General features: G+C 44.0%; 1 protein-coding gene across 2 annotated transcripts; it reads left to right on the top strand.

Annotated features, from left to right (window-relative positions):
* The first annotated feature begins 46 nt into the window (after positions 1–46).
* On the top strand, positions 47–12,766 carry SCPEP1 (serine carboxypeptidase 1). Of its 2 annotated transcripts, none has more exons than XM_087751172.1 (13): positions 47–183; positions 1,683–1,828; positions 2,750–2,839; positions 3,757–3,912; positions 4,399–4,473; positions 4,693–4,765; positions 5,790–5,827; positions 6,011–6,139; positions 7,679–7,763; positions 8,580–8,690; positions 9,352–9,489; positions 11,019–11,182; positions 11,301–12,766. In XM_087751172.1, exons 1-13 carry the CDS (start codon positions 126–128, stop codon positions 11,364–11,366), a joined length of 1,329 nt encoding a protein of 442 aa, XP_087607298.1. In that variant the 5' UTR covers positions 47–125; the 3' UTR covers positions 11,367–12,766. The 2 variants fall into 2 exon arrangements, with proteins under 2 accessions (XP_087607298.1, XP_087607297.1); XM_087751171.1 differs by having other exon boundaries at positions 8,577–8,690.

Below are 12,766 nucleotides of genomic sequence, written 5' to 3'. Positions count from 1 at the left end.
AAAAAGGGCGGGCGGCGCGCGAGCCTGGGCCGCGCCCCCTGCGGGCGGGGCGGGGTTGGTCCGGTCCCGTCTCCGCGCACGTGACGCGCGGCCGGCGCGAGCTGTTGGCGGGAGCTGTCGGCGGGATGGGGCCGCTCCCGCTGCGCGCCGCGGCGGGGCTGTCGCTGCTGCTGCTGGCGGCAGGTACGGGGCTGAGGGACGCGGCGGGGCGGGAGGCTGTGCCCCGCGGCGCGGCCGTGACCCGGGCGGTCCTGGAGCGGCGGTCTCCGGGCACGGCACGTCCCGTCCCCTCCCGCGGTCGCTGCCGGGAAGGGCCCGGGCCGAACCGCGGGAGGTTTCCGAGCCTCGCCGCGGCCGTCACCGCCGCACCGGGGCGGGTAGCCGGGCGGGATGCGGCGAAGGGGGTGGCAAAAGCGCCGGCGCTGCGGGGAGCCCGGCGGGAGCAGGTCGAGCTCGGGGCGGGCCCTGGAGCCGTCGCAGGCGGCCCCAGCCGGGGCTGTCGCCGTGTCTGTGCCGGGCACTGTCGTGACCTTGGAGTCGTCTCCTGCCACCCCGGCTGAGCGGGGTCTGCGCTCCCCGGAGCCCCAGGGAAGCCTTTTGGAGCAGGAACGTGGAAATTCAGGTCTCAGTTAATTCACTTGGGTAAACTGGGTGGAAGAGGCTCCCCACCCCGGGGCAGTGCTGCTCAGCGCCGCTTTACCCTGAGCTGTCGCCTGTCCTTCCTGGGAAAGACCCCCGGCAGCTGCGAGGGACAACGAAGAAGCCGTGTACGGCAGCGTGCCCGCAAGCATGAGCGCGCTGCGGTGCTGCCTGGGTCCCTGGCCCGGTGCTGGTGGGCAGCGTTTTGCCTGCGAGACCCTGCGAGCAGGGGCTGCGAGGAGCAAAGCAGCCGTATCAGGGTGTCACCGCTGTCGCAGCGAGGGCTGATCAGCAAAGCGTGATGTTGTCCACGCTGATATAACCTGTTGGGCGCTGTGTCCTGTGGATCAGCAAAGACTGGGCACTGTGGCTTGGAAAAGCCTTATTGCTGCTTCCCCAGTGGACCGCTGCCTTCTGCCGTGGTTGAGAAGATTACGGGATGTAGTTTCAAAGGTCTGCTTCTGGGCAAGTGTCCGTGTCCTAGATGGAGAACAGACTGACTGCTCAAGTTGATGACACTCTGAACTGAGTTTAGGATTGGATCTTGGGTTCATTTAGGAGTGACCCTTCTGCCTATCCTGTATTTACTCTCCTTGGGGACTGTAAAATGATTTGATCTTCCCAGAGACTAAGATCAAAGATCCTCCCTGAAGGAGCCCCGGGGCCCCTGAAGCTGGTGTAAGCTTTCCAGCGTGTCTGGTGGGGCTGTGCTTCCAGCCCAGGCCTTGAAAAAACTTTTAAGTTTCCCTGATAGAAAAAATTATCCTAGCTATTGGGCTGCTGTTTTGGTGGCCCCTGTAATGTCAGGCCCTGGTAAGTAAGCACTTAATTACATACTTTATTACTTGATGATAACTCAGCTATGTGTGTGGGTGTAAGTACAGGCTGGTTTCTTATAGTAATTTTTTTTAACGGAAGCGCTTTCGTTAAATTATCACACCCAAGATTGAAATGTAATGTTTTGGAACAAATCTGGTGGAAAGCTCAAAGCTGAGCCTCTTTACCTCGCTGATTTTTATTTTTATTTTTATTTCCCCCCCAAGGTGTAGTTCTGAGGCAGTCCCAAGAGCCCAAAGAGCTGTGGGGATATGTGCAAGTTCGAAACAAGGCCCACATGTTCTGGTGGCTCTACTATGCAAATAGCCCAACCAAAGACTTCACAGAATTACCTCTCATCTTGTGGCTTCAGGTGAGGTTTGGTAAAAGACACTGAAAAGATAATTCTTTCCATCTGTGCCTGGATCAGTCTGATAGGTATCTTACAGCCCTACAGAAATGGGATTCAAAATTGTCTGATTCTAAATGATTCACCTTGTGAGTGAGGTGTTCGGGATAGGAAGAAATAATGAAAATATCATTCTGCAATTGCGGGGTGCCCTCAACTGCTCACCTTCCATCAAGTTGCATTGCAGAAATAGAGGTTGTTCTTATCTTTTATAGTTTGTGCCAAGTACATTGTAGCGTCACAGCTCCTTTCCTGAAGAGCTTACAGTCTAAACAATGTTCAGAGAGAGAGTAAATAAAATGATCAGAGGTTTAGAAAGACTTCGAAATGGAAACAAGTAAGAGAGACTCCGATTGTTTAGAGATTGGTCCCATTCACTCACAGTTTGATAAAAGGTAGTGGTGCGTGCTCCACGTTCACTTCCAGCAGTACGTTTCAGAAGTTAATATTGAATATAATCACTTGATGACTTGGTCTTGTTCCTTCTGGGCTATTTCTTCAGAGCGAAATGCACACGCTGTACATGCTGATAAAACTAATGACTTGCAAACCTCTGTAGATAGCTAACTTCTGCATTTGTATTAGGGGAATAAGGGAATGGGTTTTCAAACTGCACTCGCATAGCATGCAGCTCATTAGATGCTTTCACAAGTGGGTAATTGCTTCTGTCTTTAAATTCATGCTTTCAGAAATGGCATGTGTACACATAATGAAAGACGATGAGGAAGAAAGCCTTCTTTGCAAATGAACATGTAGTACAAAAGCCATTTTTTTAAATTTACAATCTGTCGTTCTACTTACTGGCTTGCTTTTATTTTTCTCCTATCTGTCACATCTATACCATGCTGCCTTTTAACTTATTTGTCATTTGGTATTTCCCCACAGGGAGGCCCAGGAGCTTCAGGCTGTGGATTTGGGAACTTTGAAGAGATTGGCCCATTAGACAAAGAAATGAAACCAAGAAATACAACCTGGGTATAGCAGAGAGTTCTGCTTCTAACTATTGATTGCAAAATGTTTGTCGGTTGCATAAGCAAATCATTGCTATCATCACAGAACAGTTTTCATTTAAAATTCAATAGAACTATGATATTTTGTCTTAAAATAGTGTGGTTAATGAAATGGCTTATAGGAATATCCTTGTTAAGAACAGAAGAATAGACCTATTAATTTGATTTGATGCCATATGTCTGGGCTTCCATGAATTTGTGAATTGCAGATGTCTGGGAAACTAAGAGCAGGGAAATCCTAGAAAGATGTTATTTCAGATCATAGCTTCATTGCGTACAGTCATAGAGGTTTTTCTGGATGGCTGGCAACGTATAACCAATGGCTCGTAATTACAAGTCCAGTATGGCCTTCAAGGGAAAACAAATTACAGCTGCCTGTAAAGGTGGAAGTTTATTCAATGAAATGTATTTGTGCTCTGAGCTACCAATAGTCTAACTACTCTGGAGTTCCCTAGATCGTACGGGTGATCTGCCCTTGGATTACTGGGATTTTTTGGGTGCCTTTCTTGTTGCAGATTTGGCAAATTGAAAGACCTTATGTTGTACCTGATTATTTGTGAGCCTTGCTGCTTTGAGCCACGCTAGCTATCCGTGTGCTGATCTATTGATTTTATTTGTACACTTGTAACTGTACAACTATGGCATTTGCTATAGCAATTTCACAAAAGCCCAGCAACCCAAAAGAAAATCCTTCTTATTTTACATTCTGACAGACAAGTCTTACCTGTGCCATTCTCTGTTTTGGACTTGCACCTTATTTTTCTGCAGTCTCTTTCAGGGCCAGAGATTTGGTGGCTCAGTTAAACATTTGTATCATCAAAACTAAGGTTTGGACTGGTGCTGAACTGAGGTTTCATACAAACCTTCTTTCTGCTTGTACAGTTGCAGGCAGCCAGTATCTTGTTTGTGGATAATCCTGTGGGCACTGGATTCAGTTATGTGGATGACTGTAGCTTGTTTGCCAAAAACCTTACCACAGTAGTTTCTGATATGATGGTTTTTCTTGGAGAATTCTTCACATATAGAACAGAATTCCAGGTAAGTGATTTGAATTCTTGGTTAGAATTGTATTTTTCTTTGCTTTTAAACAGATCTCAAAAGGAATTGGTGAACAGCCTTCCAGATAGGCAGTGCTTGCTACTAGGTAGCATGTGTTTGGTGGGAGTCAGTGCAGGTATAACCACTGCCTCTTATTTCCTACAATTCAGAAGTGGTATCTTGAATTTGGTGCTAGTTAGATAAGCAGTGGGGTGGATTATTATCTATTCTGCGATCTGAGAAGCATGTAGGATCATGTCTGTTTCTAGTTCCAAAATACTGAAGTGCCTGCTTCAAAATTTCCCCCGATAATTATACCAGGATGTTATGGAAATCTTATCTGCAGCTTAGAATCAGAAAAATATCCAGTATTTTATAGTGAGAGGTGAAGAGCCAGTGCTTGGGTTCTGTGGGATGTGGGAGACGGTTGGAGGCATCTTCTGCCCTCTGTCCCACGGGTTCGTTGTGTGGCTTCTCTCTCTTCAGACCATCCCATTCTACATATTTTCTGAATCTTACGGAGGTAAAATGGCTGCTGGCATTGCTTTAGAGCTGCATGAGGTAAGTAGCTGGAGGATGTAGTTCACTTTTCACTTTAAAATGGGGTGTTCTATAAGTACTTGTATTTCCTGGAATACGCTGTCCCTGTTGCCTAATTCAGACTGCTACCTATTTTTTTCACTTAAAGAAAACTGGTTCTAGAGTCATGAATATCTAACTAAAAGTTGATTTTTTTTTTTGGTGGTTTGTTTGTTTTTGTTTTTCCTCTTATTCACCAAGGCTGTTCAAAAAGGGACCATAAAGTGCAATTTTATGGGGACTGCTCTTGGAGACTCATGGATTTCTCCTTTGGGTATGTTTAAAATCCTCAGACTGTGGGTGGTTTGTTGTTGTTGTTGTTTTGTTTGTTGTTTTTTTTACCATTCCATGGGTACCTAGAGTAAAAAATGCCAGCCCTGTCTTAAGTGAATTAAATCTCTAGTGAGTCTGATAAATCAAAAAGAAATACTTCAACATTGCAAGCTGTGATTGAAGTCTCTACCTTCAGAACATATCTAGATTATGAAAAGTCAGCAAGCAAAGTCAGTAAGGAGCATACTTGCATTTGAAGTGGGGGGGTGGTGAAATGTCCCTACGCAGCTCTACAGCCTCTGAGGTGTTTTGGTAAGAGTACTGCACTTAAAATGTGGCCACCAAATGATTCACAAGGTTGCAACTGAGGTTTTTTCTTTCTTTTCACAAGAAGACCTTGTGCTGAGGAACTGATGTGCTCACAGACCTGGAAGAGATAGGGTGTGTGTCTGGTGGAGGACAAAAAAAAAAATAAATAATTAAAGGACTCCTGGTCCTTCAGTGAGGTTTGCAAGGGCAGGCTCCACAGATTCTCTGCAGCATGGGACAATATCAAGCAAGCTCCTCTCTGTCGTAGGATCAGCTGATCCTTGAGATCTTATAAACAAACTTGTTAGAAAACAGATTTGTTTTATAATTGTATTTTTTTCCCCTGTAACTTTTGGAAACAGATCAGTTTAGACAATGCCCATTCACTTGTCAGATCTCCCCCCACGTTCTAGCAATGTGCTGCAGTGTTGGGGTGAGAACATGTTGGTAAGAACATGTCTGTTGCTTCAAATAAATTTCTCTGGTTAATGTTTAGGGGGTTAATGATGTTGCAGTGCTTTGATTGGTTCTCAGGATTTGTAAAGAACCTGCTCTGTGGTACATAACCTTTGGGCTAAACTGAGCTGACAGTACCTTTTTACTGATTAATTCATCTCCATGTATTTTTGTCACAATCCTTTTGCTACAATAAAGGAAAAGTAAAGGAAATCGTATGTCAAAAACTCAGATGTTTGAAATCTGTTCTGTTTCTTTAGACTCTGTGCTGTCTTGGGGGCCCTACCTTTACAGCACTGTAAGTACCTTCTTAAACTCTTGGTCCTCACCTGATTACTTGTACTGCTGTACAGTATAAATGGATGTTGTTTTTTAAGGTTAGCTCTTAGCCAGAATAAAACCTCGAATGCATGGAGACTGTTAGCGAGAAATGAACGTGGAATTATAATTAAAGTTGTCCTCCTTTGTGTTTGTCTTCCAGTCTTTCCTTGATGATAACGGTCTAGCAGATGTGACTGCTGTTGCCAAAGAAATAATGGATGCAATAAATAACAATCAATATGGGCTGGCCACTGAGCTCTGGGGCAAGGCTGAAGGTGTCATTGAAGAGGTGAGATCTTCTTTGACCAGCATAAATAACTAACTGATGTTTGGCGAGGCACACAGTTTCAGGTTATCTGTTCTATGAGCACTGGGTTGGCGTGAATCCTCCGTCCAGCCCCCTGCCCAGTCATTTTTGCCAGTATGTTTTATCCCAGTGCTGATGTAAGAGAGCTGTTTGTTTGCTGTGCACCACTGCGTGATTGTAAGAGGCAGTGGGTAGGGCCACCCACGGGGGCTGGCAGTATTGCATTGAGGTTTCGACCTGGCACATCACTTAAATAGATGCTTAATTTTTAGCACGCAACTAGTCCTGTTGATTTCTATAGAACCCACTTTCAACTTAAATGAGCTATGTGTCCTTGAAAGCTTTGTTTTGAATATTGAAAACTGCATCCAGCAAGACACAAATTTCAAGTTAAGCATAGATCTCTAAATAGAGAACTACAATAGGTGCACAGGGTGGAAAGGAACCTCAAGTTATGTCCTGTTACTGTGGGTTACTGCATCTTGTTACTTAGCAAATTCCAGCTTAAAAAATGGGTGAAGTTTTGGCCTTGTTTTTGCTGTTGAAGGGTTGCTCCAAAATCTCACTCTTTCTTGTGTTTTTATTTTAGTAGAAGTAAGGCTCTGGCTTCCTCAAACTGAAAGACTAATCTGGAGCTGCTTCCTTTTCTCACTCTTTCTTTTTTTTTTTTTTCCCCCCTTTGTTTTGTTTCATAACTGACAGTGCCTTGCACAGACTTGGTTTCACTTCTTAGTGTTTGGAAGGAACTTGTGGTTCCCATTTTGCATTTCTCTTCAAATCTGCTTGTTGTCTCCTCCCAGCTGCGATATCACTGTCAGGGTGCAGGCACTTCAGTTCTTCTAGGGTTGCTGTTGTGAGCTGATTTCTGACCTGTGTATCAGAACTTTAAAGATTCAAAAACTGAATAAAGCAGGGCTTCAAGAATCTTGAGTAATTTCTCTAACGGCAACACTGATCACAGTTGTCCTTTGGATGCAGTCAGTCTGCTGTCTGCATCAGAGCTGCCATTCTACAATTCTTGGACTCGCCCAGATGTTAGCAGTTCCAAAAGAGGAGTGGCTGATACCTATCACCATGTTCTTGAGGAAGCATTTGAGATTTTGAAGCGTTGTAGGCTGGGAGGATGTTGAAGCAAGAGGCAGCATCAGGCTAGAGTAGATCTAGCAGAAGCGACCATCTGAAAGCATCATCTGACGTTGCAGCTCTATAATGAGTAATGAGAATCTGGAGTCATTTGCAGGGTGTAAGGCTTCCTGTAGCTTCACATCCGTTTCAGAGAAGTAAATAGCATCTCTGGCACGACCCATGTGTGAACAATACAAACTTGAGACAACTCTTCCCCACTTCTCAAAGTAAATGTAGAACCAAAGTTTTTCCATAAGTATCTTCCTGACGTGTAGGTAAAGTGGCAGCTCACAGGGTGCTTTATTTAGGACTTATCTCTTTTTTCGGAAGAGATTCTGTTCCTCATACCTGAGAAATGTTTTTTACAGTGTTACTGAAATTATCTTGTGTTTTCAGAACACAGACAATGTGAACTTTTATAACATCATGACTAAGGAGGTTCCAGAGATGAAATCAAATGAACAAGAAAATCTCCATCTCAGTAAGTTGTATTTAAGTACTTGAGCTTCTGAGGCCCTATGTTTGCATACCTGCAGCTCTGATAGTAGGAACAGCCTCAATTTAGCACATCCTTAAAATGGGGCCTTCAGATCCAAAGGATATTGATATTCTCCTGAGCAGAACTTGTTTGCTCTTGCATAAATAGGGACAAATAGGAATGTGGAACCACCCTTCTATAGATTACACCTCCACCTATACATCCTGCACAAATTATTCCAAGGAGGTAGTCAGTATAATTGCGACATAGTTTTATGACCTTTAAGTTACTTCCTCTTAATGTCTTTCATTTCTGTCTTCAAGCTAGGACACAAAAATGTCTCATCAGTATAAATAGTCTGATTAGACTCTTGTGCTTGATAATGTTTATGCATCAATGTGAAAAAGACACGTATGGAGTTTCTTTCAAGCTCTTTATTCCTTTCTATTGGCTTCAGCAGGGAAGGTGAATGTCACAGTTAACTCCCAAAAGTAAAGCGTTGCAGCTTAAAAATAACTGGTCTGTTGAGAAGAAATTGTGTCTGTACCAAGGAGCTAAAGCAGAACCTGGTCCCCTGAAAAAGTGCTGTGTTAGCCAAAAGTAGAAATGGATAGTTGGGTTCTTCCCATATCATCCCCTGATCTAAATAAGGGTTGACTTCAGTGGTTTCTAGGAAAAGTAAGCAACTCTCTCTCTGTGGTGTTGCATTTTCATTAGAAAAGAGTTTGTTGGCCACGACTGTAACACTGAAAATTGTTTGTGCAGGATGACTGTCTTAAGTGTGCCACTAATCAAAGTGTGTTCTCTCTTTTTCAGTAGGACTTTACCGGCGCCATGTCAAAAATATGCATAAGGACAGCCTAAATGAATTGATGAATGGACCCATCAGAAAGAAGTTAAAAATTATTCCTGACTGTGTGAAATGGGGAGGTACTTTCCTGTCTGCTAGTGTGGATCTAATGAGTGCATTATTGCCTTTTACAGTATTGCAGTCTGTAGGAAGATACTTTACTGTAGTAAGCACTCACATTAAATTGTCATTATCCTTGGGCCTAAGAAGAGGACTTATTCTCAGAAATGAACATGTAATGGGGCAGGCCTATGGGAGCAGATGTGGTTCTGGTTCTGATTCTGCTGCTTGTATCTATCTTTAGTCAAGCAGCTAAAAATACAGGGAGAGGAAGAAGATCCTCTGTGTCTCAGCAGCTGGTTTCTGTCTTCATGCAGTCTTGCTGAAATTCCTGTCAGTTTTTCTCCTGCCAGAAATCTGGTATCATGTAATGCTGCATGGTGTGGAGGGGAGGGTGTGAAACAGAAAGGAAGGCTTAAAGGACTGATGCTAGCACCCTGTATGTGTATAATAGGGGCCAGAAGGTACAATGCCGTGTGTGAGCTCCAGTAGGAGCATGGCTGCTTTTTGGTTCTCTGTAGTTCCTCAGACCGATAAATCACTGGCTGCTGCTTTGGGCTAGGACTGTGTTTTATGCAGCCATGAACTGCGTTTTAGGACCCTTAGGCAGCTGCTTCTGTTCCAGCTTGGGGATGACATTCTTCATCAGTTAAAATTTGTCTTCTTTCTGGTTCCAACCAGGTCAGTCCAGAGATGTCTTTGAGAACATGGCTGAGGACTTCATGAAACCTGTCATTGATATTGTTGATCAGCTTTTGGCAGCCAGTGTTAATGTTACAGTCTATAATGGGCAGCTGGATCTCATTGTTGACACCATAGGTAAGGGACTTCTTGACTGGGGTTGGGAACAGAACACGTGATGAGTAGAATGTGAATTTGCCAGTAACATTGGTACCTGGATCTCTCCAATGTTCTGTGCAAATCTCCTATCTGAGTGGCAATGCTTAAATAGTACAGTCATAAATGAGCAGCTCTTAGTATGTTTTGTTTACATCCCTCTGAAAGAGGCAATCCCGTTACCTCCATTATACTGTTGGGAAATGGATCTGCAACATCAATAATCGTTTGTTTCAGTGAAGCCCATAAGTGAGTAGGTAGCTAATAATTCACTCAATTCTTCTGAATAGACATGTATGTATGTATAAATGTATGCTCATTCATAAACGAAGAATGAGGATAGATGAATAAATATATGGAGATTATCCTCTCTTCTCCTGCTGTGCCTTGAAGATCCTGTTCTCTGGAGCAATGGTGATACCTTGCTACAGATTTGTGCACAATAGAGGTCAGCCTTCACTGAGTGGCCTGCAGCAGAGTGCATGGTGCCAGGTGAGATGAAACAAGGGTGTTGGTAATTAATCAGGGAGGGTGCAGTTGAAGAGTGATCACACTTGCTGCTCAGTAACATGTGTAGGCTTCTGCATGTCTTGGTTTGTCCCTTGCTGCTTGCAAGATGCAACCTTGATCAAGCGCCAGTTTGGGGGCCAGGCCAAGTGTTGCTGGAATGCCTCGTGCTGTGAGACTGCCGTGCTCTCTTCCATTCACCTTTCCTTATTGATTTAAATAATCTGCAGTCACAGACTGCACAAACATCTTCCTGTGTTGTGAAAGGCTTTATCCTTTGTCTGTCTCTGCCCACTTAGATATTCATATGCCTTTCATGAAAAACATAGCAATCAATAAATCAGGAAACAGAGTGTTTAGGCTGTCAAAACAGATTAGCAGTTAGTGGTGCTCCCATTTATCACATTTGAGCTAAAATTGAGCTGCAGTTAACATGTAAATTCTTCCAGTACTTCAGAGGTAGGCTAAAGCTTTGTCCCCCTTAGTGTCCTGGAATTGGTCTTTTTGCTGTCTCGACCTCCACCTTCTCTAGCAGGCACCTGACAACAGAAAACCTTTCCAGGTTCTTCTTGATGAGTGACTGTAAGAAACAGAGAAGCAGTGTCTCTTCTGATTTCCAAGAGGGGGACTTGGTGTGGCTGATCCTTCTCCATGGCAGGACATTCATAGGTGTTTGAGGAGTAAAGCAAAATATGTCAGAATTGCTAGGGCTGCAGAGCCTCTAAGAGGCATGTGTTCAACTTGTGCAATCATAAGTCCATTTCACGTACATCTTCACTGTTTGCTTCTTCTCTTCTCCCTCCATTGGTTTGTTTCAGCTTGTCCTGAATGCAGCCTTGGTCATTTTCCTAGGCATAGCAAAATTGTTTTTAGAATCTGAGCACACAGAGACTTTCAGCTGACTCTGCTGTATTGGTATGTAGTACAGTAGGCATCCAGCGAACTGGGACTCCCAAGTTGCTGTGTCAGTATCGGTAATCAAGCATGTCTCTTACCTCTAACAGGCCAGGAGGCATGGATCCGGAAACTGAAATGGCCTAATTTGAACCAGTTCAACCAGCAAAGGTGGAAGGCACTCTATGTGTCTCCAGAATCCACTGAGACAGCTGCTTTCCACAAGGCCTATGAGAACTTTGCTTTCTTCTGGATTCTTAAGGCTGGGCACATGGTAAATAATATACTTCTTGGGGTGGGATGCACCATTATCAGCAAGAAAACTGAAGATGCATATATGCTTGCTGCTTCCTTATAGCAGCTGCTTACCATTGCTCTCATCTCTGTGCTAGGTACCGTCTGATCAAGGAGAGATGGCACTGAAGATGGTCAGGATGGTGACCCAACAGCAGCACTAGGGAAGGGGAGGCCAGCTGGTATGGCTTCCTGCCGAGTGTCAGTGCTCTTGCAGAATGTGAGTCCAGAATAATAAGCCACAGGAGGAACAACGGCTATTTGGACACGTAGCCTCTCTGATCTTGCTGACAATGTGTGCAAGCACTTACAGAAAGGCATTTTTTTTCCTTGAATGAGTTGTTGCTTCTGAATTTGTAAGCTGTGATTTGCTGCCTTAACACTGTTCATAATGACTCTTCCAGAGGGAAGTCCACTGTCATAAAAAAACTAGCTCTGAGCCTTTGCCTTTGACTTGGAAGGATTTTGTGCATTTGTGAAAAGCTGCCCTTTCCTAAATGCTCTCTTGTCTGTTCACACACCAAGACTAAAACTGATTTGAGTCCTGACAGATTGGCTGTTTGTTCCTCTCAGAGATCTAACCTGTTTCATGAGGCCGTGGAATGTTCCTTCCTTTGTCCTCAGGCCTCTGCTTGAGTCACCTGGCTGGATTACAAGCTGAAGACCTGGAGATGCCAGGATAGAAGACCTGCCCTAGAGGAATTGCAGTCCATCTCATCTTGCTGAGGTGCCTGAGTTAGGATCCAAGATTCTTCAGGCTTCCTGTGCTATGGAGAGAGACACGCCCCCCAGAGGAGGATTTGACCTTTTTCATCTGACCATTTGTTTCTTGTTTTCGTTCTTTTTAATGACTGTTACCCAAACTTTGCCTTTGGCCTTAACACCTAAAGCACATCCCGCAGGAATTCCTGCTTTCCTGCATGCTGAAGCAGGACCCCTGTTAATACCCTCTTCTTGTACAGAAGAGAGTCCTAATGGGCAGAAGCCTCTTACAACCTTCTGAGCTCAGCCTGGAGAGTGGAAAGGAGAGCATTATTTGAGCAATAATAGCATAATTCTGAAAGATAATAGCAGTTTTTAAAAGAAGGATATACAAGCTAGAACCAATATGTTCATCCATATTTTTCTAGAGCTTTTTTTAAGTCTTGCAGAGACCTATTATTTTGAAACAACTTTTTATATAGTACACAGTCAAGAGGAGACTTGGACAGACGTCATCTGACTTCTGCTATGGAGCATAAAGTGACTGTTGTTTATTGGTGTCTGATAAGAGGCACAACAGCTTGTTCCAGCTGTCAGAATCCTAAATAAATAGCAACCCCTCAATTACTCCAGCAATTGAAACTGTCATGAAATGTCTGATAGTGTTGGCTTAGCAAGGACTGAGGCATAATGCTATGTAAACACATACGCAATCACCCAGCAGCTGGAGTATTGGCACCTAATACTTGCTTTCCTTCTTCGTGTTCTCTGCTTGAACTGTGTTCTTGAGAACTTTAGCAATGCAAATCCAGATTATTTTTTTTAAACACATTATTCAATAAATGCAAGAAGTCTAATCTAA

Source organism: Nipponia nippon, unplaced genomic scaffold (genome assembly GCF_047370975.1).
Source record: "Nipponia nippon isolate SJK-2023a ecotype South Korea unplaced genomic scaffold, ASM4737097v1 scaffold_14, whole genome shotgun sequence".
In the NCBI taxonomy this organism is placed as follows: domain Eukaryota; kingdom Metazoa; phylum Chordata; class Aves; order Pelecaniformes; family Threskiornithidae; genus Nipponia; species Nipponia nippon.
Note: the sequence above shows the minus strand (reverse complement) of the source record. Positions and strands in the feature narration are given on the sequence as shown.